The following is a 27,032-nucleotide window of genomic DNA, read 5'->3' as shown; positions in this document are numbered from 1 at the left end:
CAGTTAATTTGCCCGGTGGTGGTTTACATCAGTGCAGGAAACATACAGTACAGATGAGGAGTTAGTGCTGCTCGGTGCTCACAGTTGGACCTCGGCTAGGGGGAACTTACGCATGGCTGGTGCGGCCAAGCCCAGGAGTCCTTCCCGGGTTGAGATCTAGAACCAGCCTGGTGTGCAGAAACGTGATCCGTTAAACACGCCCTGCAGTAGCCACCTGACACAAACCTAACCTCCTCACTTCTACTCATCTCTACCCTCAAGTTCTCCCTTCAGAAACTTCACACCACACAGATGTTGTGGGTTTACTTACTCCTGAGAGGGTCCAGGCTGTCCTGGGATTGGAGCCGGCCAGAACTGAAGAGGAGGAAATAAAGGTTAAGTGCCTCTGAAGAATCAAAACCATTTTCAGAATTGAAAACTGCAACTAGACATGTTAGTGTTCTATAACTGGTCATTAACCCTCCTGTTGTCCTCATTTACAGGAACAAAAAATGTTGTTTCCTTGTCTGAAAAAAATCCCAAAAATCTGCAAAAAAGTTCCCCAAATTTCAGAAAATTTGCAAAACCTTCAGGAAGAAAACTCCATTAATTCCTTAAAAGTTTCCCTTAAAGGTTTTGTTTTTTAAAAAAATCCCCCAAATTTGGCAAAGAAATTCTTGTAAATATTATCAAAAATTGAGTAAAAACTTCAAAAAAAATCCTAAAAATATCTAAAGGGATTCTATATATATCAGTAAAACTTCTAATATTTTCTTTAAGAACATTCACATAAAAATCAACCAAAATCCAGCGAAATTCACTGGATTTTTTTTGTGAATGTTCTTAAGAAACATTTTAAACATTTTTTTCCACCAAAAAATGTTCAAAGATTTCCCAAAAATGTTGAAAATGTGGACATCAGAAGTTTCACTGTGAAAATATAATTTTTTCTCCACATTGTCAAACTTTAAAACGGGTCAATCTGACCCGCAGGACGACACGAGGGTTAAAGGGACGTATTTCTCACTCTGGCTTGTTGGTAGGGGGCAGGAGGCAGCGGCGGAAGATGATTCTTCATCATACTCGGTGAGACGATCTGTGCAGACGAGAGCGCTGCCATGTTCTGCAGGGCTTTGTCTTTAGACGCCTGATCCTACAAGGCGACAGAGAGAAATGAGGGGAGTCAACCACAAGGTGGCAGCAGAACATAATCTACTGCTGCCGTCTGTGAACCCAAGCAGTCATGATGTAAACCAGGGGTGTCAAACATGAGGCCCGCGGGCCACAAGCGGCCTTCAAAGCGTAAAAATTACAGAGAAGACATTAACTGCTGATTGTAAATTAGTAAAACTATGAATTTTAAATAATTTCTAGACCATGACAAGTTGTTTTGATCATAAAAATAAGTTTTTTAATATTTTGTCGGTTTTTTTGTCTGACTTTTGTTGTTCGTCCCCACGAATTTGCCATTTTGCTTCTCGTTTTTGTTGCTTTGTGTTTCTTTTTTGTCTCGCGTGTGTTTTTTGTCTTATTTTTGTCATTTTGTGTTCTGCTTTAGTCATTGTTTTGTGGGTCTTTTTGTCGTTTTGTTCCACGCTTTTGTCATTTTTTGTCTCATTTTTGTCGTTTGTCCATTTTTTTGCCACTTTGTAACTTTTTTGTCTCTTTTTTGTTCTGTTTCATGTCATTTGTCTCAGTTTTGTCACTTTGGTTGTCGTTTTTGTCATTTTGCATCTCATTTTTGTAACATTTTGTCTTGTTTTTGTTGTTTTTTTTATCAGATTTTTGTCATTTGTCTTGTGTTTTTGTCATTTTGTTTCTACTTTTTCTGCTTCCTTTTTGTCTCGCTTGTGTTTTTGTCTTATTTTTATCATTTTGTGTTTTGCGTTATTCGTCGTTTTGTGCATCATTTGTGTCCTTTCCTGTTTTTTTTTGTCTCGCTTGTGTTCTTTGTCCATGTTTTTGTTGCTTTGTTTCTGGCTTTTTTCATTTTTGGTCTTGTTTGTGTCATTTGTGTCATTTTTTTGCCTCGTTTTTGTCATTTGTCCATTTCTTTCTCCCTTTGTAACTTTTTTGTCATTTTTTTTGTCTTTTTTAAAGTAAAATACTATATTGTTCAGTTCCACATAGCTGTGACTAAATGTTGTGTTCCTTTGTAGACACTCTGTGATCTGGACGTTGTAATGTAGAAATGATAATCTGAGGCTTAATGTTGCTGAAACTGATTTTATCTTTCTTAACAAATTTCCATTTTGTTCATGATGTTTTGTAAAAAGATAATTCCTTAAATGTGAACATTTTCAGAACGTACTTTTTTGCATGAAAACAAAGGAAACATTTGGAGTTGTGGTTATTTATAGGTTATTATGCTGTGATCTTACTGGTCCGGCCCACTTGAGGTCAAATGAGAATGAGTTTGACACCCCTGATGTAAACACTGAGCTGTCTGTGTCATTTCTGGTGAATTTTTTAACACATCTGAATTCAAAATGAATATAATTGACTGACATCAGCTGTTCTAATGAAGTCTGTCTGAAGGAGCAGTTTGACAGAATGAAGCCAAGAGAAGAAGAGAGAAAATGAAGCAAATTAAAGGTCAGTGTGTTATCAGGATCACAACAGAAAAAGCAGAGACTCAAGCTGCATGATTATGGATCATTTCAGCTTTTTGCTTACAAATTAAAATCCGAAGCAAAAAAAAATCCAAAACCAACCAATTTGCATCCAAATCACAAGGAGGTGATTTTATTTTGCTTCTCATTTACACATGAAATGATATTTCAAAACTGTATTTTCTTGCACTTTTATTTTCCTTCTTTATTTGCAAAAGAATCAGTAAGCTGCGACTTTGCAATTAAAGGAAAGACGCCTCAGAAGCGAGACCCCCAGTCAAAGACGGACACCGTATGCAGAGCAAGCAAGACTTTGACTTTTGCCAGAGGCTGAGAGGAGATTATGCTGCATCAGTGTGGCTGCTTCCTAAAGCATTGCTGCATTATTATGGGATAGCAACGGGGCTGGGCGGGGGGGGGGACGCCATGCCGGCAGAGGGCCGTAGCAGAAGGGACAGGGCTGGTGCTGCCAAACAAAGTGGAGGAGGGAAGCATGTTGCACGAGTACAGAGTCACTTACCAAATTCATCGCCTGAATCAAAAGAGAGAAAAACCATTAGTACCGAGCAGTTCTACATGATGTGTTGAGATCAGTTCTCAGGTGGCCGTGTAAGTTCGACAGCTCATAATTCAGTGGATAAAACTTCAATGTCTATATAATTATACCATGAATGACAGTTGGCTCTGGTGTAGCAGCAAGTTGAGATTTTAAGAATAATATTAAAGCAAGGGAAAAGATCAAATCTGGATTACCATGCAGCCCCCAACAACAAAATGCCACTTGATTTCTTTTTAAACCTTTATCATTTCTTAACCCTCCTGTTGTCCTCATTTACAGGCACCAAAAAATATTGTTTCCTTGTCTGAAAAAAACCCAGAAATTCAGCAAAAAAATTCCCCAAATTTCTGAAAATTTGCAAAACCTTCAGGAAGAAAATTCCAGTAATTCCTTCAAAGTTTCCCTTAAAAGATTTATTTTTTAAAAAATCCCCCAAATTTGGCAAGAAAATTCTTGTAAATATTCTCAAAAAATGAGAAAAATCTTTCAAAAAAAATCCTAAAAATATCTTAAGTGATTACATATATATCAGTAAAACTTACAATATTTTCTTTAAGAACATTCACCAAAAAATCTATTTTTTTTCAAGCATTTATTTTATTTCCACCAAAAATGTTCAAAAATTTCACAAAAATGTTGAAAATGTGGACATCAGAAGTTTTACTGTGAAAATATATTAAAAATCCAACCAAAATCCAGTGAATTTTTTGTGAATGTTCTTAAAGAAAATATTAGAAGTTTTACTGATATATATGTAATCACTTTAGATATTTTTAGGAATTTTTGGGGAAGATTTTTACTCACTTTTTGAAAATATTTACAAGAATGTTCTTGCCAAATTTGGGGATTTTTTAAAAATACAACTTTTAAGTGAAACTTTTAAAGAATTATTGGAATTTTCTTCCTGAAGGTTTTGCAATTTTTCTGAAATCTGGAGATTTTTTTTGCTGAATTTTTGGATTTTTTTCAGAGAAGGAAACAATTTTTTTTGGTGCCTGTAAATGAGGACAAGGAGGGTTAAAAGGTAACTGGTGTTTTCTTTGTAAAAAATGTCTAAAACTCATGTCAACGTGACTCAAAACTCATCTGTTCAAGACTATTTATTTGCTCTAACTGCCTCTTTCTTTATGTATGGTTTTTTAGATCTTTTTGTATGTTTTTTATCTGTTCTGCTGTATTTGTTTTCCTGTAACGTGACCTTGGGTGTCAGAAAGGTGCTTACAAATAAAATGTATTATTATTATCTAAAAAAAACATCTCTTTTGCTCATCAATTTGTGAACTCTTTCAAATGCAAGGAGCGTCATTAACCCCCTCATATAAGAAGGATAGTAATGATCATATATTTCAAGTCGGGGAAAAAATAAACACATTTTTAGATACAAGAATAAACAGCTGAGTCATCATCTAACAATTATCATTTTGCTCTACTGTGTTTATATATTCCTTTCTAGCTTGTAAATATCTGTATATATTGTGATATATTTACATTGTTCCCCTCTTCTTCTTTCTACAGTTTTTTTTTTTTTTTAATTTTTATTCTTCTCCTTCCTTATTCCGAGAGTGACACCAACAGCTGAAACCAAATTCCTTCAATGTTTTGGGCATTAGAGCTGATTCTTATTCTGATTTTAGACCTTTCCACAAAATACAACAAAAATACTTAACCCTCCTGTTGTCCTCATTTATGGGCACCAAAATATATTGTTTCCTTGTGTGCAAAAAAAATCCCAAAATTTAGCAAAAAAATCCCCAAAATTCCTGAAAATTTGCAAAACAAAGGTTTTGCAAGAAAATTCTAATAATTCCTTAAAAGTTTACCTTAAAACCTTACCTTTTATTTTTAAAAAATCCCCCAAATTTGGCAGGAAAATTCTTGTAAATAATTTTTTTAAAAAAGAGTAAAAATCTTCCAAAAACAAATCCTAAAAATATCTAAAGTGATTACATATATATCAATAAAACTTCGAATATTTTCTTCAAGAACATTCACAAAAAATTCAACGAAAAATGATTTTTTGTGAATGTTCTTAAAGAAATATTTTTTTTAACATTTCTTTTTTTTTTTCCACCAAAAAATGTTCAGAAAATTCCCAAAAATGTGGACATCAGAAGTTTCACTGTGAAAATAATTTTTTTCCCATATTTTCAAACTTTAAAACGGATCAGTTTGACCCGCAGGACGACACGAGGGTTAAATATAAAGTGAAAAGGAGATGGTAGATCTGATTTCACACCTTCCTTCTCTGTTAATTATCCGGACATTCACCACTGAAGCCGTTTATCGCACATCAGGGCTAAAAACTCATCTTAGATTTTGTTCTGATTTTCAAAGACATTTTCTTTGTATCATTGTTGCATTCAGCAATGCCTTATCTTTACCCATGACCGCTCTGATGCCTGTGTCCCCCGGATTAGTCTGCATTATGGGGTTAATTTAGGTTGAAGTTAGCACTACAGAATGTCACGGTATCTTTAGCCTTCAGCATTATCTATACACATGTGTATATATATATGCAAAAATAATAATAAAAAGAAGCATGAGGAGACCAGAGGGATTGGAAGAACGACAGGACGAGTCAACAGGAGTCACATGACGACAACAGTCAAAGATTAATTTAAAGAGTTTTATAAAAGACACAAAACGACAAAAACACTACACAAAACGACAAAAACGAGACACAAAATGACAAAAAACTAGACACAAAAACACAAAAACAACACAAAACCACAAAAACGCTATACAAAACGGCAAAAATGCGACATAAAACGACAAAAACAAGATGAAAAACGACAAAAACGAGACACAAAATGACAAAAATGAGACAAAACGACAAAAGTGCTACACAAAATGGCAAAAAACGGGACACAAAACAGCAAAACTGCGACACAAAACGACAAAAAGGAGACAGAAAATGACAAAAACGCTACACAAAAGGACAAAAACGACAAAAACGAGACACAAAACGACAAAAACGAGACACAAAATGACAAAAACTAGACACAAAACGATACAAAACGACAAAAACAAGACACAAAACGACAAAAACAAGACGGAAAACGACAAAAAGGAGTCATATGAGGATGACAATCAAAGATGAATTAAACAGAGTTAAAGTATAAAAGACAGCACAGACACTGCAGGAGCTAAAGACATTAAAGTAAAGAGAGTCTGAGGGGAAGAAGAATCTGAGAGGAGTACAGTGAGCTGCAGAAGCATTGCTGGCACAAAGGACAGATCACAGCTGGAGCAACATGCAGCTTAAACTCTTCTCACTGGGCTCCTTCTAACAGTTTGTGTAGCCTTTATTTAAAGCAAAGGCTTTGGAACCAGATATACACTTTAATTTTAGGGATGAGATTAAATCCAGACAGCAGAAGTGGAACAGCTTCGTCCGTGCTGCACTGCATGCATAGTACAGGAGCAGGATTAATTATGACTGGTTTATTTCAGAGGAATAATCCCTAATTGTTAAATAACTTATCCTGAGCATCCGCTTGTGTAGCAGGACCGTGGGCTTATGATGACATTCACAAAGTAGCCGGTTAGTGCAAAGCCAAGCCTGAATCAGCCCCGCCGAGGCCGCGGTGAAGCGCATACCTTTAGCTTTGACTGGATCTCGCGAGATTTTCTCCGGGCGAGAACCTGCAAGTGGCTAGAAACCTGCACAGAAGAATAGCCAAGAGGAGGGAAGAGGAAAGGAGACAGGGAGAGAAAAGACAAGGGAAGAGAGAGAAGCCGTAACCACAGAGGAAAGAGACGCCCAGTCAGTGTAGCCAGAGGCAGGCTGGAGGCACCTACCTTTATACCTGCCTGGTATTCACGAACTTTCTTCCGTGCTAACACCTGTATGTGACTAGACACCTAAAGGAGTGTGAAACAGTGTTTGAGCATAAAAATAACATGCACTCAGATCCACAGGCACACGCACACATACACACACACACACACACACATCCGTGCACACATGTACAGCAAGCATAAATTCTTCACAAACAGTTCAGCAAACACTGGAAGCTGGTTTAAAGAATAAGGTTGGTGATATTCCATATTACAGGGCAGGAAATTTAACTGAATAAAACATTTATTCAACATTATGATTTTCTAACTGACCCAAATTTACTCATCTTAGTGTGTTTGAAAAATTCATTCATCCACAGTCGCCGTCACTCGTCTCTTAATGCTCTGGAGCTACATTAATAATATTTTTCTATATTTGGTTTTGATTTAATTTAGCTGGCTTAACCAACCTACATATTACCTTTTTAACAAGCATTTGCTGTCAGTTAGTGTTTGTTATCTTTACTTACTAATACCAATATATATATATATATATATATATATATATATATATATATATATATATATATATATATATAGATAGAGAGAGAGAGAGAGAGAGAGAGAGAGAGAGAGAGAGAGAGAGAGAGAGAGAGAGAGAGAGAGAGAGAGAGAGAAGAAATGAGCAAAAAAATTAAAAAACAAAAAAGAATATATATATATTCTTTTTTTATATATTCTTTTTATTTACTTATTTAATTCAGCTGCCAACCTACACAACCTCATTAACAAACATTTGCTGTCAATTAGTGTGTTTGTTATCCTTTATTTTATTTATTTTTATATATATATATATATATATATATATATTTTTTTTTTTTTAAATTTATTTTATTTTTTTAAATAAAACTTTTAAGGTAAACTTTTAAGGAATTATTGGAATTTTCTTCCTGAAGGCTTTGCAAATTTAAAGTTTGAAAATGTGGAAAAAATCTATTGACCATTTTTTGGTGGAAATAAAATAAATGCTAGAAAAAAAATGTTTCCTTAAGAACATTCACAAAAAAAAAAATCAACAATCAATGGTTGATTGAAAAGAAAATATTAGAGGTTTTGCTGATATATATGTAATCACTTCAGATATTTTGGGGATGTTTTTGGAAGATTTTTTACTCATTTTTTGGAAAATATTTACAAGGATTTTCTTGCCAAATTTGGGGCATTTTTTTTTTTAAATAAAACTTTTAAGGAATTATTGGAATTTTCTTCCTGAAGGTTTTGCAAATTTTCAGAAATTTGGAGAATTTTTTACTGATTTTTTTTCAGACAAGGAAACTATTTTTTGGTGCCTGTAAATGAAAACAGCAGGAGGGTTAATGTAGTGGAAAACTGGCTCCTTTGCTACCATGAATATGAACACCGTTTACTTTGACATCCTGCTGCAACAAACCCTCAGTAAATTCTTTTTCCAAACAAATGCATGCTTCACTCCTACTAAAATAAAGCTAGAGATACTAGATTAAACTTAAAATGCTTCGTTCAGGAATGTGGGGCTGACTAAACCAGGGTGTCTTTTGTGGCAACTTTATGGAATTTGTTGAAATAATTATGCATAATAGAACCTTATCCTTTAAACAACTTGGCTTAAAATGCACTTTTATGACACATTTGCTGCGTCGCTGTCAGAGACTAAAATCTTCTGATCTAAACGTAAGTTATTAAAGCGTGTTTACCTGCTTTCTTGTGCGGGTTTTTCCCGTCCTCAGCTTGATGTACCTCGCTATCAATTCATTGCGACCTGTGAGAAAGAAAACAGAAAGCAACTTCAGCGTTTGTTGATAATTCCCCAAACTGGACAGAAGGTGTCGCTGTTGTCATATCTTCAGCTCCGATATCCTGCTAAGAGAACAGCGATGTGACCTTTCTCTCATCAGACACAAAGCAAACACACTTTTGTCACTATAACACCTGTGTTTTCTACAGGGTTACATCTATGAAAGCAGCCAGACATTAAAATGAAGATTTGCTTGTTTTGCCGCTACGTTTTCATCGGCTCGTTTCACACCTTCTTAACCCTCCTGTTGTCCTCATTTACAGGCACCAAAAAGTATGGTTTCCTTGTCTGAAAAAAATATAAAAATTCATCCAAAAAATTCCCCAAATTTCTGAAATTTTGCAAAACCTTCAGGAAGAAAATTCCATTAATTCCTTAAAAGTTTCCCTTAAAAGTTTTGTTAAATTTGGCAAGAAAATTATTGTAAATATTTTCAAAAAATGAGTAAAAATCTTCCAAAAAATCCTAAAAATATCTAGAATGATTACATATGTATCAGTAAAACTTCTAATATTTTCTTTAAGAACATTCAGAAAAAAATTCAACCAAAATCCAGCGAAATTTGCAGGATTTTGGTTGATTTTTTTGCGAATGTTCTTAAGAAACATTTTTGACATTTCTTTTTTCCACCAAAAAATGTTCAAAGATTTTTTTTCCACATTTCAAACTTTAAAATGGGTCAATTTTGATCCTCAGGACGACAGGAGGGTTCATGTCGGCTCACATAGTCCTTCAGCTTAATTACACAAAGTGCTTAGAAAACAGAACCGTGTTTTTCATGACATAACATCTCCACTCGACATTCTGCACAAACAGGTTGTGCAGAGAACAGGCTTCTATTCTGGGCTTTCATGCTCCTCTTTACACTCTTTACACCAGGGGTGTCAAGCATGCGGCTCACGGGCCAAAACCGGTCCTTAAAGTGTAAAAATTCCAGAGAAGACATTAACTGCAGATTGCAAATTAGTAAAACTATAAATTTTAAATAATTTCTAGACCATGACAAGTTGGTTTGATCATAAAGTAAATTCCTAGATTGTTCATTGTTCTTTTGTCATTTTGTGTCTCATTTTTATAATGTTTTGTCTTGTTTTTGTTGTTTTTTCATCTGATTTTTGTTGTATATCTCATGCTTTTGTCATTTTGTTTCTCGTTTTTGTCATTTAGTGTAGAGGTCGACCGATATGGGATTTTCAAAGGCCGATGCCGATTTTTTAAAAAATTTTCAGCCGATGGCCGATATCTAAAGCCGATTGTAGAAGCCGATTTTTAAGGCAGATATCCTTTTTTTTTTTTAAAAGCACATCGATTACAAAAGGCAATTTAAACACTAAAAGTATATACATGTATATATTACAAATTAAATACACTAGTAGAACGCTAACATTTATTGAACACAAAAAGTGAAAAAGTACCATAACATAAAAAAAATACTTAAAGTTTACACAAAATACAATTAAAAAGTAACCTGAAAGTGGTTAGGGTTAGGCTTGTTGTTGCCTGGCTCACTCGCTCCGTTCATGCTCCGCTCTCTGAGTGCCGGGGGTCCTTCTAAGGGAAAAGTGGTCGAGGCAGCTGCCCGTATGGGTGCCTGATCACAAATCGGCTTTTTATTTGTAAATATCCGCCGATGGCCGATATTGAAAAAGTCCATATATCAGCCCAAAATATCGGCCGGCCGATATATCGGTCTACCTCTAATTTAGTGCCTCGTTTTCGTAATATTTTGTCTTGTTTTTTTGTGTAATTTTTGTCGTTTGTCTTGTTTTTGTCATTTCCTTTTCGTCTCGTTCGTGTTTTCTGTCTTATTTTTCTCATTTTGTGTTTCGCTTTATTCATTGTTTTTTGTCTTGTTTTTGTAATTTTGTGTATTTTTTTTCTCCCTTGTGTTGTTTGTCTCTGTTTTGTTGCTTTGTGTCTCATATTTGTAATATTTTGTTGTTTTCTGTCTTTTTTTGTCGTTTTGATCATAAAGTAAAATACATCATGCAGTTCCAGATATCTGTTACTAAATGTTTTGTTCCTTTGCAGATAATCTGTGATCTGGAAGTTGTAATGTGTAAATGATAAACTGAGGCATAATATTGCTGAAACTGAAGTTATTTTTCTTAGGAAATTTCAGGTTGCTCGTGATGTTTTGTAAAAAGATAATTCCTTAAATGTGAACGTTTTCAGAATGTACTTTTTTGCGCTAAAACAAAGGAAACATTTGGAGTTGGGGCTATTTTTTATAGGTTATTATGCTGTGATTTTACTGGTTCGGCCCACTGGAGATCAAAGTGGGCTGAATGTGGAACTAACCTGAACTAGAATGAGTTTGACACCCCTGCTTTACACTTTGAGCCGTGCACTTTAACAAGCGCTGCCTTCTTGGCGAAACTGCAGCCGCCATCAAGCAAAAATCATCTCTGGTGTACGAGGAGTGCAAAAAGCATGATTATGTTGTCTCAAGGGAAAATCAGTCCATCAGTCTTTTGCAGCGCTGCTCTCTGCCAAGTCACGCTTACTGGGTTTCTGTGGCTGAAAATCGGGCCAAAGGGAGAGGTTGAACCGCTGCATCATTATGAATAATGACCTGAACTCTTAGAAACTCGCTGACAGATATTTGCACCAACAAAACTGGTGGAGATGTGTTCTTTAGAACACATACACACAATACACCATGAGACACGTAAGGAAAAGAGAAACAGGCCCTGCACTGCAAAAACTCTCAATCTTACCAAGTCTATTTGTCTTATTTTTAGTCAAAATGTCTCATCCCACTCGATTTAAGATAAATTCACTGAACAAGTGACATTTCAGCAAGATGGAGGGACTTGTTTTCACCCTCGTGTCGTCCTGCAGGTCAAAATTGACCTGGTTTAAAGTTTGAAAATGTGGACAAAAAAATATTTCCACAATGAAACTTCTGATGTCCACATTTTCAACATTTCTGGGAAATCTTTGAACATTTTTTGGTGGAAAAAAAGAAATGTTGAAAATGTTTCTTAAGAACATTCACAAAAAAATCAACCAAAATCCAGTGAATTTTGCTGGATTTTGGTTGATTTTTTTGTGAATGTTTTTAAAGAAAATATCTGAAGTTTTACTGATAGAATGGAATGGAATAGATGGAATCACTTTAGATATTTTTAGGATTTTTTGGGAAGATTTTTACTAATTTTTTGAAAATATTTACAAGAATTTTCTTGCCACATTTGGGGGATTTTTTTAATAAAGTTTTTGAGAGAAACGTTCAAGGAATTATTGGAGTTTTCTTCCTGAAGATTTTGCAAATTTTCAGAAATTTGGGGATTTTTTTTGCTTTTTTGATTTGATTTGATTTCTTGATTTGATTTTTTTTGCACAAAAAAATCAGCAAATGTTGCTGGATTTTGGTTGAGTTTTTAAAAAGATTTTTATTTTTTTTAAATACTTACAATTTTTATTTTTTTAATTTTTATTTCTTGCCAACTTTGGGGATTTTCTTTAAAAAAAAAACTTTTAGGGGAAACTTTTAAGGAATTTTCTTCCTGAAGATTTTGCAATTTTTTTATAATTTTGGGGAATTTTTTGCTGCATTTTTGGATTTTTTTCAGACAAGGAAACAATATTTTTTGGTGCCATAAATGAGGACAACAGGAGGGTTAAGACACCTAAGCTTGACAATCCTGGTAAAATATAGCTTAAAATAAGTTTTCCCAGCTAATTTTAAGATCTCAATATTCTAAATATCACATCTCATTTCAAGAAATCTTACCAAGACATTTTTCACTTGTTCTATTAGCAGATTTTTTCACTTATTTCAAGGTAAAACTTCTTTGAAATAAGTTTTTTTTGTGTTTTGAGAGGGGCATTTCTTCCAGTGTTTTTCTTTCATACGCTCTTTAGGACTCGGTTAGTGTAATTACCATAAAAGTCCTGCAGGCTCGCCCTACTAGCCCAGCAGCCGGCCCGGCGCTCGGCCAGCAGGGCAGAGCTGAGCCGTCTGCCGATACCGAGGTAGTCCCTCCCCTTCTGCCCCGGGCCAAGCATGGACACACCCGCTCCAGCGCCTCCGCATTCCTAGCATTCCTCTAAGCCTGTCACATCTGTGCTAGCCGGTCTGATTGGCCTGGGCCTGCGAACACAGCCGGAGCTCAGGCCAACACACACTAGCTCTGGGAGAAGCCGGGTTAGAGCCGGGGGTGAGGGCCATTAGGTTGGGGTAGGGGGTCGTCGGTTAGAAGGGCAGCTGAAAAGGGCAGTAACTCTTGGAGGAAACACAAAGCCATAACTGTCTCTGCCAACAACTGCCACCTGGCAGCAAAGCAGCCCTTTTCCCAAAACAACACCACAGTGTGACCCTGCAGTCAACGGACGGCAGCACCTGCTGCAGACCGTCCCAGCAGAGGATGGCAGGGGAAGAACAATGCCAGGACGACCCCCACCCAACTGCCACTCTCAATCTCTTCAGCTGGGGGTAGAAGAGGAGCAACGGGGGAAACATTGCATCCCTTCACCCACACAGTTCTGCCAAGAATTTCACAGATATCTTGTTGCAAGTTACTCTACAGTATAAAAAATGTTTGCACATTTTACGGTGAAAAACTGTCAAACCATGACGGTATAAATCTGTAAACTCTAAAACAGTTTGATGCTGTTTATATAACACCGAATCACCATAAACAGGTTAATCAGGAGAAAAGTGGGGTTTTTAGATTTTTTTCCTCTTGAAAAAATACATTTCCCGACTCCTGCTAGGGCTGAAACCATTCCTCGAGTTATTCAATTACTAAATTTCCTCGAGGCAAAATTCTCTGAATTGAGACTTTGTTTAATCAACTACATGCTAGATCCCAGGCCATGAAATGACGGACCGCGGCATGTTTACATGCAGGAAAAACGCATCTAGTGACACGTAGCTTCACTGTATGTTTTCTGTAAGCATTCAGGCACCATGCTGGAATTCTGGCGCAAAAAAAGAAAGAAAGATCGGACTACATTGCCAATCCAGTTCATCTACCAATGGAATGAGGGGAAAGCAGCTTTTGCTCTCAACCAAACTAATATCACCAGCCAATGGGAAGTAGCGTGGGGGCGGGTTATAGAAAGACGCTGAGATCCAGCTAAATTTGAGTCCATACCAGCACACAGAGAGCACAGTACTCTGCCAAGGCTTCTCAGTCGTTGTATAATTTCCAACTATATATGTACAATGAACCTGTAATATACTATATATGTACAATACACCTGTACTATACTATATATGTACAATACACCTATACTATACTATGTATTTACAATGCCCCTATATTATACTATAGCCTATATGTGTCCAGGACGGTTATTTCTGTTGCACAACACGCTCACTTCCGCTTCTGATGCTGTAACACGCATGCTTAATGTGTAATCCGATTACTCGATTAATCGCCAGAATAATCAATAGAAGACTTGATTACTAAACTAATCGATAGCTGCAGCCCTGACTCCTGCACAGTTTTTAATGGAAAAATGCCGTAATATGTATGACAATACTGTAATTTTTGCATTTAATTCTTGAAAAGACTACAGTTTTTCCCAGTTAAATGTACATATTGTTGTACTGATAATGGACACATGCTGCAATATTTATAACAAGTAACATGGTAATGTAAAAAATACAGTTTGTACTGGTCAAATTGATGTAGTTTTGTGATAATAACGGACATATGCTTTAATATTTATGACAGCTTTAACCGCATTTTTTGCTAAAAATCCATATATTTAATGTTAAATACATTAAATGTTGTGCTATTAATGGAAAAATGCTGTAATATTTATGTAAATTTCCACATTTTTAAAGGTTGAAAGTCTTTTTTTTAAGCAGTAAAATAGGGAATGAAGCACGTTTTCTAACCCTACAACCAACAATATCAATACATTTCTTTACCGTAAATGTAGAAAATGTTTTACCGTAATTTTACAGTAGCGTTCTGGCAAACATAGCTGTTGGAATTTTACCGTAAAAACAACAGTTTTTTTTTACAGTGTACATTACATACAGTATGAAGTAGGTGCTAGAGGTGGAGATAAAAACGAGTCTGAGAAGAGTGAGGTGGACTCTCAGAGCTTCTAGGCTGAGGAAAACCAAATCATTTGTTGCTTTTTTTTTTTTTTTTTTTTACAGTTACAGACATTACAGAAATGATTTTAGCACACTATACAGGGTTATTCAGAAAGAATGAACCGATTATAAAAGTTGATTGTGAGTAGAATACTTGTGACTTGGCTGGAGTTTTCTATTGCTTTTCCTTATTAAAATACTGCGTCATGAAATCGGTTCGTTCTTTCTGAATAACCCTGTACACGCTTCTAGCTTGCTGCAGTGTTGATGGCTTCGAAGTGTGCGGTAAATCAACAATCTGTTTTATTCATCTTTTGGACGGTCGAGGTCTTTGGTTGTGAGCTGAGATGACATCTTCAGTGTTTTTCCCCCCAAAACATCTGGTTGGTGTTGAGATATTTTAAAACATTGGTGTTGTTTTATGTGATATACAGCCTGCCTCTCAGACAGCAACATGACTCCAGCATTTGGTTTCAAAGCCTCAAGTAAATCTGTATAAAATCGAATGTTACAATGACTTACAAATGGAAAATGGAACTGTGAAAAAAGACAAACTAGTTCCGGATATATCGCGACAAGTTGACAAGAATCGTGATTTTTAGCAGCTTATCTAAATTACAGCCTGACAAACTGTTATACTGCGAAGACACCACTTGACTCCGCACCACCGCCCCCTCAACTATGAAGCATTCTGTGCTACATGTGCTGCAGACAGTGCTAGTAGTATTGTAAAGCGAGACAAAAAAAGAAACAAAATGACAAAAATAAGATAAAAAACACAAGCGACACAAAAAGAAAACACAAAAACCACAAACAAAACAACAAAAACATGAGACAAACAACAAATGTCTTACAAAACACGACAAATAATGACAAAAGCAAGACAAAAAATTACAAAAATGAGACACAAAACAACAAAAAAGAGACAAAAAATGAGAGAAAAGACACGAAACATAACAAAAAACAGACCAAAAATTAGACAAAAAAAGTTAAAAAGGGACAAAGAAATTGACAAATGACAAAACCAAGACAAAAAATGACACAAATGACACAAACAAGACCAAAAATGACAAAAGCGATAAACAAAACAAAAAAGTAGACTAGCAACACAAGCAAGACAACAAAATACACGAAACAACAAAACAAGACAAAACATCAAATAAATCAAAACACAAAATTATAAAAATAAGACAAAAAACAAGCAAGAAAAAGGAAACACAAAAGGACAAAAACGAGAAACAGAACAACAAAAGTCAGACAAAAAACAACAAAAACAGGACAAAATGTTACAAAAATGAGACACAAAAGAACAATGAACAATCTAGTATTTTACTTTATGATCAACACAACTTGTCATGGTCTAGAAATGATTTTAAACTTATAGTTTTACTAATTTACAATCTGCAGTTAATGTCTTCTCTGGAATTTTTACACTTTGAGGACCAGAATGGACCTTCAGGAGAGTCGCTTTTGGCCCACGGGCCACATGTTTGCCACCCCTGACTTAGAGGATCCACAATTTATCCTGACAATCTTGGACACTTATTGGCTTTTATTGCATTATACTGTGATGACTATTAAAAAAAAAACAAAAATAAAGTTAAAAAAAAAGCTCACAGATGCACATTTTATCACCAGTTAGACCCAGTAAAGATCTGATCACGTTTTAGACACGTTGCTTCTTCAAACCTCGACAAAGAGAATAACTGAGTCTTCAGTAGCCGGGATCTGCTCTGACCTCTCATGGTCGGGGTCTCAAGACACAGCAGGGAAACCCGACAGGTGCATAGGAACACACACTGATACACACTCGTACAATCATACGCACAACCTGGCTGTCCTCTGCCTCTGATTTCCCCACATTCGCTCCCTCCATCCCTCTTCCCCCTTTCGAACCGCTCACGACTCCCTTGCCGATTGCTCAACACCCACTCAGATGGTTGCAGGCTGCCGTTCTTAACCTCTTCCCCGCCAGGACACGCCTCTCTTTCTCTTTTACTACACGACCGCTGGAATTTTCCACTTCCACACTAAGACAGCGAGCAAAAAGGTAATCTCTCCTCGCTCCCCATAACTTTCCCCCCACCTCCCTCTCCATCTCCAGCGCTCTGAACCCTTTCCTTCCCTCCTCCCTTCTCATAACATTGAGGTAATCCTAAATTGCTAACATACTGCTCAGCCATGACTGAAAACATTCCTAACATCTCAGTGAGGGGGCTGACAGGGAAGCACCAGGGCTGCTCAGTCATCATTCTTATACCTTCACCTTGCACATTTTCTCACAACTGTGCACACGCATCGAACTTCATGGTCTTCATAAGGTCAGGACACACACAAGCCTTGCTCTAGTTCTCAAATCTTTCCCTTTTTTCACACCCAGAGTGCTTTGCAGTGGTGACAGCTGCAGGGCTGAGTGAGAGAAAGGTGTGTGCTCGGGGTTTGACACACCTGTCGAGGCCAGAAAACGCAGGTGAACAACATGTCAGCACAGCCCTGAAGCAAAACAAGACAGGCAACATTTTTTCTGTATCTTCTGAAGCTACTTCCTCTGAACTTGTGTGCTGAGTGTAAAATGTGCCAACTATTTAATTTGACCGAGAATGAATGTCTACATCTAAATCAGGGGCATCAAACTCATTCTAGTTCAGATTAGTTCCACATTCAGCCCAATTTGATCTCCAGTTACCAGTAAAATCACAGCATAATAACCTAGAAATAACCACAACTCCAAATGTTTCCTTTGTTTTAGTGCAAAAAAAGTACATTCTGAAAATGTTCACATTTAAGGAGTTTTTTTTTTTTTTTTTTTTTACAAAACATGAACAACCTGAAATTTCTGAAGAAAAATACATTAAATTTCAAATCAAAATGACAAAAGTCAGACAAAAAAGACAAAAACAAGACAAAGTATTACAAAAATGAGATGCAAAATGACAAAAACGAGACACAAAATGAGAAAAAAGAGACAAAAATGACAGAAAAGACATGAAACAAAACAAAAAACAGACCAAAAATTAGACAAATAAGTTACACAATAGACAAAGAAATGGACAAAAGACAAAAACGAGACAAAAAAATTATACAAATGACACAAATGAGACCAAAAATGACAAAAGCGAGAAACAAAACAACTCCAAACCTTTCCTTTGTTTCTTTTTCATTTTTTTGTTTTTACAAAACATCATAAACAACCTGAAATTTCTTAAGAAAAATAAGTTCAATTTAAAATATTATGCCTCAGCTTATCATTTACACATTACAACTTCCAGATCACAGAGTGTCTACAAAGGAACACAACATTTAGTCACATCTGGAAATGAATGATATAGTATTTTACTTTATGATCAAAACGACAAAAGTCAGGCAAAAAACAACAAAAACAAGACAAAATATTACAAAAACGAGACACAAAATGACAAAAAATGAGACAAATGACACGAAACAAAACAAAAAGACAAAAAATTAGACTAAAAGTTACAAAATGACAAAAATGGGCAAACGACAAAAACGAGACAAAAAAATTACACAAATGACAAAAGCCAGAAACAAAACAACAGAACTGTAGACAAACAACAGAAGCAAGACAAAAAAAACACAAAACAACACCAACAATACACAAAACAACAAATACAGCAAAACACAAAATGACAAAAATAAGACAAAAAACACGAGACAAAAAGGAAACACAAAACGACAAAAACATGAGACAAACGACAAAAGTCAGAGAAAAAACAACAAAAACAAGACAAAATATTACAAAAACAAGACAAAAAAGAACAATGAACAATCCAGTATTTTACTTTATGATCAAAACAACTTGTCATGGTCTAGAAATTATTTTAAATTTATAGTTTTACTAATTTATAATCTGCAGTTAATGTCTTCTCTGTAATTTTTACACTTTGAGGGCCGGATTGGACCCTCTGGAGAACTGGTTTTGGCCTGCGGGCCGCATGTTTCACACCCCTGCTCTAAATGAATTGGAGTGGAAAATCAAAGTAGCAAAAGGTTTAACATTATGGGAAATAAGCAAAACTTATTTGCTCTCTGGGGGTAAAATGAGAAGATTGATAACACTCTTATATCTAAGACTACAGCCAGGAGTTGATTAGCATAGCTTAGCATCAAAGGAAACCAGTTGCTCGGTCTTCTCAGGAACCAACATCCACCAACCAGCAGCTCTAAAAATCTGTACCCACATATCTTCATATCTTCAGTTTAACCCGGACATAAATCAAAGTGTAAAGACGACATTTTGTGGTTGCTATGGGGATAATGTGCCAAACACTTTCCTGACCGGAGGCAGTGACCTCGAGGTCTAGGATGTAACCCTCATGTTATTTCTGGTTTTTGTGCAGATTTAGGTAGACATAACTTTACATAGCAATAAATTTGTGAGCTTAAGCAGTGCTGCTAAGTGGATTTTGCTACCTTTGGACAGAGCCAGGTAAGCTGTTTCCCTGTGTTTCAAGTCTTTATGCTAAGCTAAGCTAACAAGCTGCTGGCTACGGCCTTATAACGTAGCACATCCCCGCTCACTATGGCTAAAATACACATTTATTTTTTGTTTTGCCACAGCCCAAAGAAAGTAAAGTCAAATAATTTGAAAAACGGATGGTTTGACTAATTAAAATATAACAAAAGGTCCACTTTGGCAAAGTTTATTCTTGCAGTTGTTTTTTTTTTTTTTTCGACTGCCTGTAGCTGCTTAAACACCAGATAATCCGGGCCCCAAGCCAGAAGCACTTATGCATCATGTTTCCATGCATGGCTGCATAAATGAGCAAACTATGTGTGATGTCATTATTTGAAGACGTCCCTTCAACTCCTGTTAGTGTGACTAATCCTGTACCTGTCAACCACGGCTGACAGTGTGATCTCTTTTGCTGGTTGTTTTTGGTTGGATTTTTAGGCCTGTATTTTCAGTGTAGTCCATCTAACCTGTTTGTTTTGAATTATTCCCAAGTTTAAATCTACATAAACAACTATAATCTATCCATCCATCCATCCATCCATCCATCCATCCATCCATCCATCCATCCATCCATCCATCCATCCATCCATCGTCTATCTATCTATCTATCTATCTATCTATCTATCTATCTATCTATAGTCTATCTATCTATCTATCTATCTATCTATCTATCTATCTATCTATCTATGTATCTATCTATAGTCTATCTATCTATCTATCTATAGTCTATCCATCTATCTATCTATCTATCTATAGTCTATCCATCCATCTATCTATCTATCTATAGTCTATCATCCATCTATCTATCTATCTATCTATCTATCTATCTATCTATCTATCTATAGTCTATCTATCTATCTATCTATCTATCTATCTATCTATCTATCTATCTATCTATCTATCTATCTATCTATCTATCTATCTATAATCTATAATCTATCTATCTATCTATCTATCTATCTATCTATCTATCTATCTATCTATCTATAGTCTATCTATCTATCTATCTATCTATCTATCTATCTATCTATCTATCTATCTATCCATCCATCCATCCATCCATCCATCCATCCATTCATCCATCCATCCATCTTTATTTGCTAATGCCAGGTATACTGAGTTTCATGTTGTGCTCTATTTAATGTGAAGATAGAAGCTTCAGATAAAAAATAATGGAACAGCGCTACTGTTGGCAGATTGTGGAAGCATCACATGAAAAGGACTCTGACACGAGGCGACACTTACATATATTCTAACTGTAATAATGTGATGAAATCATAAAGTAAAGTTTAGCTTCTTAAGTGTTTCTCATGCTCTGAAACAACTGCAGTGATTATTAACATGTGTGTCTTATTAAAACTGAGTGTTATGCTCCTTTGAACTCCTCGTCACCCCCGAGCTATGGAAATGACTGGAAATGCTACTGGGAAGTCTAGACAGGCTTGTGGAACAGAGAATACGCATGCATAAAGTAGTTCTCTTGCTAATGGAAATTTGCAAAGGTTTCCCACCAAATAAGAAAAAAAAATCCTGGCAGAAAAAGCGGAATTCCCAATGGGAGGGATGACTTGCCTACTTTTGGAGGCCACTGGGAGTCTGGGACTGCAAGGTAGACAGTATTACATACAGTGCAATCGTTAACATTCCCCCAGCCTCACGTCAGGGCAGCTTTTAGACGTCTGAGGTAATCACCTTGTGAGAAGGCTTCTTCTGGGGCATGCCTCGGCTCTGCCAGCACAGCCTCAGATGACTTATTGTAAATGGAGAGGGTGTTTAGTGCTCTAGAAAAAAAGACGCGCCTCTAAAAGGGGTCCTGACAGTTTGTTGCTAAGGGGGCCGCTTTGTTGACGTTCTCATGATAAATGTATAGAGCCGGGGACACAACACCGGCCTGCGAAACGGAGCTGGAAAGTTACTTAGGTCAATTTAGAGACCGTTTCAAAGGCTTCTATTTAAAGGCTGTACACAAAAGTCAAATTAGACACATGTTGTGAATGAGCTTTGCCATTCAGGAAAACTGCAAATATATAATGTTATGTTTAAGCTCTTCAACTCAGCCTAAAGTTAAGATTTGATCCAACTAAAGTTATATTAGCTGCTTTGAAACATTATTAGTCCATCAGTTTAGTCCATATTTTTGTCCGTTTATATGTTCTGGGGACTTTTGATTAGATTCATTGTGTAATTTTTCTCACAATTAACTGATTAATTGTTTTGGTGTAAAATGTCCTTGAGTTCAGTATTAAATTTTAACATTCCTTATTTATTTGGTCCGAACTAGAGGTTAAAACCCCAAAAATATTGAATTTAACGCTCCTGTTGTCGTCATTTACGGGCACCAAAAAATATTGTTTCCTTGTCTGAAAAAAATCCAAAAATTCTGCAAAAAAATTCCCCAAATTTCTGAAAATTTGCAAAACCTTCAGGAAGAATATTCCAACAATTCCTTAAAAGTTTTAGAAAAAAAATCCCCCCAAATTTGGCAAGAAAATTCTTGTAAATATTTTCCAAAAATTAGCAAAAATCTTCCAAAAAAAATCTTAAAAATATCTAAAGTGATTACATATATACCAGTAAAACTTCTAATATTTTCTTTAAGAACATTCAAAGAAAAATCAACCAAAATTCAAAATCCATTTTTATGTGAATGTTTTTAAGAAACATTTTTAACTTTTCTTTTTTTCCCCACCAAAAAATGTTCAAAGATTTGTCAAAAATGTTGAAAATGTGGACATCAGAAGTTTCACTATGAAAATATATTTTTTTTCCACATTTTCAAACTTTAAAACGGGTCAATTTTGACCCGCAGGACGACACGAGGGTTAAGGGAGCATGTTGAACAAGATGAAAAGCATTAGAAACTATTATTATCTGCAAACAAAAGATGATGACGTATCGTTGGACTAATCGTTTAATCCAATACTTGTTTCCTCACTACTTTGTTCTGAAACAGGTTGAGAGGAAGAGCAGAAGCTGCAACAGTAGCTGAGTAATCTTAGGTATGTGCTCACCCTTGAATATCCAAATCTGCCTGACAAACGAGGGAATGAGATTCCATCTTGGGTGAATCACACCAAAAGAATCCCATCTGACGTCAAGCGCATAAAAAAGCCACCCCCAAAAATCAGCACTTTCAAAACAAACACTAATGCTTTTACAAGACAGTCAGTTGGAGACTTTGGTGGCAATGATTGATGGTTTTTATGGTTCCACTGAAGCCAGAATCAATTTCAACTTTTTAGAACATGATGGACATTAATTAAAGGGCAGCGAATTCTTACAAAACAGGACTTGGGGGAGTGGAGTTACAATGGTGAAAAGAACATAACTCTGCAAACCAAAGAGAGGTTTGTTGAGGGCACAGCCAAGGAAAACAGCGAACAAAGCGCCGCCGTTTCTGTCAATCAACGTTTAGCGCTGTTCAGATAAATTTCCAGCTTCAAATGCTAAATCTAATTAAAAGAGCGCTGTCTCAACAATGGGAAAGTGGGATCCAAATAACGAAAAACAAGTGTGTTCAATTTCCTACACCTGGATGTCAGTGATTCCACCAGAACACTTGCCAACTTATCCATCTGGACTTCTTCAGGACATTAAGGACTCAACACCTGCAATTTAATGAACACGCTGCAGGAAACGGAGCAACTATCCCGAAACCATATGAAAGTGTAAAATCTTGGACAAAACAGCATGCCAATGTGATGTTTTTGTTCCTGAGTCTCGGTTCACGCTGGGCTAATTATTGCTAATTTAACCGAGCCGTCCAGCTTCAAACACAGCACTTCTCCAGAAAACCAGCTCTAACCAGTCACCCACGGGCAAAAGTTCTCCCAGCGAAACCGGTGTGGGGAGAGACGAGCACGAAAAAAAACAACAAAAACACAAAGCAGGGCAGGTTTTGCGACTAAAAGTGCAACGAGGAAGAGAAGACGTCGTAAAAGTGTGGGCATAAAAACCGGGCTGTAAAGAAAAACAGTGTGGAGGAACAGACAGGTGTAAATCAAGGGGAGAGGAGCTGAGTGGCTCTCAGGACTGCAATAACCAGCTCTGAGAAGTGCTGGTGTGACTGGAAGAACCTGCCCCTGGGTCACAGCTCGACAGGTACAGACCTGTTAAAGACAGCTCTGTGGAAAGAAAACATTCACCTCCGTGTCGAAGTGGTGACATGAGCGCAAGAGGAAGAAAAGCATTCTTCTCATTTCTCTTTTCAGGCAGTTCATGTTCACTGCAAAAACTCTGAATCTTACTAATTCTATTTGTCTTATTTTTAGTCAGAATGTCTCATCCCACTCGATTTAAGATAAATTCACTTAACAAGTGACATTTCAGCAAGATGGAGGGACTTGTTTTAACCCTCGTGTCGTCCTGCAGGTCAAAATTGACCCGTTTTAAAGTTTGAAAATATGGACCAAAAAAAAGAAAATTTCACAGTGAAACATTTTTGGGGAATTTTTGAACATTTTTTGGTGGAAAAAAAGAAATGTTGAACATGTTTCTTAAGAACATTCACAATAAAATCAACCAAAATCCAGCGAATTTCGCTGGATTTTGGTTAAAAAAAATATTAGAAGTTTAACTGATATATATGGAATCACTTTAGATATTTTTAGGATTTTTTGGAAGATTTTTACTCATTTTTTGAAAATATTTACAAGAATTTTCTTGCCAAATTTGGGGGATTTTTTAAAATAAAAATTTGAAGGGAAACTTTTAAGGAATTATTGGAGTTTTCTTCCTGAAGGTTTTGCAAATTTTCAGAAATCTGGGGAATTTTTTTTTGCAGATTTTTTGGATTTTTTTCAGACAAGGAAGCAATGTTTTTTGTTGCCCGTAAATGAAGACAAAAGGAAGGTTAAGACAACGCATCTTAAATATCTTGTTAAGTCAAACAATCTTGAAATTATCTTGTTTTGAGCTGTATTTTACAAGAAAACTCAAAATAAGTTTAATACATCTCAAATTAGGAGGTTACATGAAAGCAAAAATCTATTTTTGAGTGAAAAACTACTATTTTTTTTTAAGCATGTGTGGCTTATTTTAAAGCACCTAAGCTTGACAATCCTGGTAAAATAGAGCTTAAAATAAGTTTTCCCAGCTAATTTTAAGATCTCAATATTCTAATTATCATATCTTATTTCAAGAAATCTGACCAAGCCATTTTTCACTTGTTCTATTGGCAGATTTTTTCACTTATCTCAAGGTAAAAGTTCCTTGAAATAAGTTTTTTTTATTGTTTTGAGATGAGCATTTTTTCCAGTGTTTGTTTTGTTTCAGCCACAGATCTCTGCAGAATGAATGATTTTCTCATTTTTGCATGTTCATTACTACGGGACTCATTTCCATGTAGTTGTTGCTCTTTCGTTGCCTTCCCAGCGTACTCACCGTACATCTTCCCCTCATCTGACAGGATGATTTTCCTCCTGCCACACGGCGGGTAGATGGCGAGGGCCTCCTGGAAGCTCTGCTCGATGTCCGGGCTCCACACCCCCTCGGCGTCCCCGTCCATGGTCTTGTCCTCGTTGTCCCCGTCCAGCCCATCCTCTGGGCTACCGTTGGCGCTCCACTCGTTGGACGCAATGGTGGCGGCTCCCCCTGGGCCCGACCCCGAGCCCCGATATCAACAGATCTGTAGGAGATCTGTGGAAGAAAGGAGCACGGAAGTTACAATATAAAACTGAAGCAAACCTTCATCTTCATAATCGTCACAGCAAGCGGTAGCAGATCACAGTTTATCTACTAAGGAACAAAACATTAAGCCAAAGCTATCTGGAACTGAACGATATAGTATTTTACTGTATGATCAAAACAAGATCTGAAAATGATTTTTCTCAACATCTGTGTAATAATCCTGACCTCCTGAACTGACACACCACACAAACTAAATGGGAACTTTTAAGGAAGAAGGTTAAGTTATCCCCCTGCCTTGAAAATGTATAAACAAAGAATATTCCAGAAGTTGGGGCAGTGTAGCGGACAAATTTAAAACAGCTTGAACTTTTACAGAAAGATTAATTTTTACAGTTTGAGGAGTCGTACTGTGGGCCAGACTGGACCCTCTAGCGGGCCGGTGTTGGACCACAGGCCGTATGTTTGACAGCCCTGCTCTACACAAAGCCTAATGTAACTTATTCATCTGTGCTACAGGCCGTGCTTGTTGTCCAAAACAATGAAATCAGATCACAGCGTGAGTCACAGTGTTACACTGAGTGCCAGATTTTGTAACTATGAGAAACTATTAACAAACAAGTTCTTCTGGTTTATTTACACACAAACCTGGATTTTTTCTGACTCATTTTTAGATATTTATGTTTTTAGCGGCAGTGAATGGGCTTGACTGTGAGTGCCAAAAACAGAAGCTGGTAAGTCAGAAAGGATAGATAGATAGATGGATGGATGGATGGATGGATGGATGGATGGATGGATGGATGGATAGATGGATAGATGGATAGATGGATAGATGGATAGATGGATAGATGGATAGATAGATAGATAGATAGATAGATAGATAGATAGATAGATAGATAGACAGACAGACAGACAGACAGACAGACAGACAGACAGACAGACAGACAGACAGACAGACAGATAGATATAAATAAACTACCACACAGTGCTAACAGCAACAAAAACACACCTCATCCTTCCATACATACACTGTTTATACGGTAAAGTACAAAACTGTGTGCTGTGATCAACCGTAATGCATCATTATTATATTTGTGTATTTGTGTTTTTGTCCAATAAAAACCACATTAACAAGCGTCACAATACTAGAAAAGTAAAAATGGTTAATCACCAGCCCAGTCTCTATGTACAAAACTTAAAATTTTGTTTCCTGGATTACACTGAATTATGAATTCAAGCATGAAGTCTATAAACTCCTGCCTAGTGGCCACAGTTGGAACTGCAGATCACGCAACATGCTGAAAAAATTTGGAATGACTGTACAGCTATCACTCAGAAAGTGAAGCCCAACTCTTTGATTGGGCATAACGTGTAATTACAAACCATAATTTGTCTCACCAACATATTATTTTTGTGGCGTTCATGTGTGGAGGCAATCAGCCAGCTGGGCAAGTATGAAGAAGCATGAAAACCCTTTTGGTGTTTGTGCTGGATGAGCGACTTTCATGAATCTTGGAACCGTGTTAAACCGGCAGGAAAGCAGGTCAGCAGATGGAACAACTTTATTCTGCCGTTCCTTAGTTTGAAGTTGGGATCTTCACCGACTAATTTTCACTTTGAGAACTCTGAAGAGGGATTTGATGAAGTTCAATTCAACTATGTGTACAACCTAAAACGAGTTTCGGAACGGCGCAAATTTAAACTCTCTGCAAAGTGTATCTACTGTGTTTTTGTCTCTCTTGGAAATCCAACGCAACTGGAATCATTTAAGGAACTGCAAAGAAGGTCTTGAGTTGTGCGAGGTCATGCAAAGCAGAATAAGAGATGCACATGAATGAGGAATGCCATTCGTCTACGGGCCATGACTTCCTTTGACATTTTCTTTATTGCAGTCATTAAATTTGTATGAATAAACAGTGCAAACCGTAATTATTACTATAATTTCCTTGATTTTATTTCTCTGAGATGGCCAAATGAATTCAAGATATTCCATAAAACGAAGTTTAAAGACCTCACTAATCAACGCTGGCCTCAAAGAATTCTTGTGGTCTGGGAACTGTGTCCCAATGTGGTTGGCTTATGGCTGACTGCAGGCAAAGATCTTA

The 27,032-nt window shown here is 36.5% G+C and overlaps 1 protein-coding gene across 10 annotated transcripts in view; it reads right to left on the bottom strand.

Moving 5' to 3' along the window:
- Positions 1–27,032, bottom strand: part of LOC111581411 (transcriptional enhancer factor TEF-5-like) — a 55,556-nt gene that overhangs the window by 6,356 nt on the left and 22,168 nt on the right. For 2 of the 10 annotated variants that reach the window (XM_055010674.1, XM_055010673.1), the window contains exons 3-10: positions 24,685–24,939; positions 8,664–8,728; positions 6,952–7,014; positions 6,751–6,813; positions 3,112–3,123; positions 1,007–1,132; positions 311–354; positions 111–167 (exon numbers count right to left, since the gene is read on the bottom strand). In XM_055010674.1, coding sequence (XP_054866649.1) covers positions 111–167; positions 311–354; positions 1,007–1,132; positions 3,112–3,123; positions 6,751–6,813; positions 6,952–7,014; positions 8,664–8,728; positions 24,685–24,808 — 554 coding nt within the window. In that variant the 5' untranslated portion in view covers positions 24,809–24,939. The remainder of the gene's footprint in view (positions 1–110; positions 168–310; positions 355–1,006; positions 1,133–3,111; positions 3,124–6,750; positions 6,814–6,951; positions 7,015–8,663; positions 8,729–24,684; positions 24,940–27,032) is intronic. The other 8 variants (XM_055010676.1, XM_055010675.1, XM_055010677.1 and 5 more) reach the window with 8 other exon arrangements.

This window comes from Amphiprion ocellaris, chromosome 5 (genome assembly GCF_022539595.1).
Source record: "Amphiprion ocellaris isolate individual 3 ecotype Okinawa chromosome 5, ASM2253959v1, whole genome shotgun sequence".
Lineage (NCBI taxonomy): Eukaryota > Metazoa > Chordata > Actinopteri > Pomacentridae > Amphiprion > Amphiprion ocellaris.
Note: the sequence above shows the minus strand (reverse complement) of the source record. Positions and strands in the feature narration are given on the sequence as shown.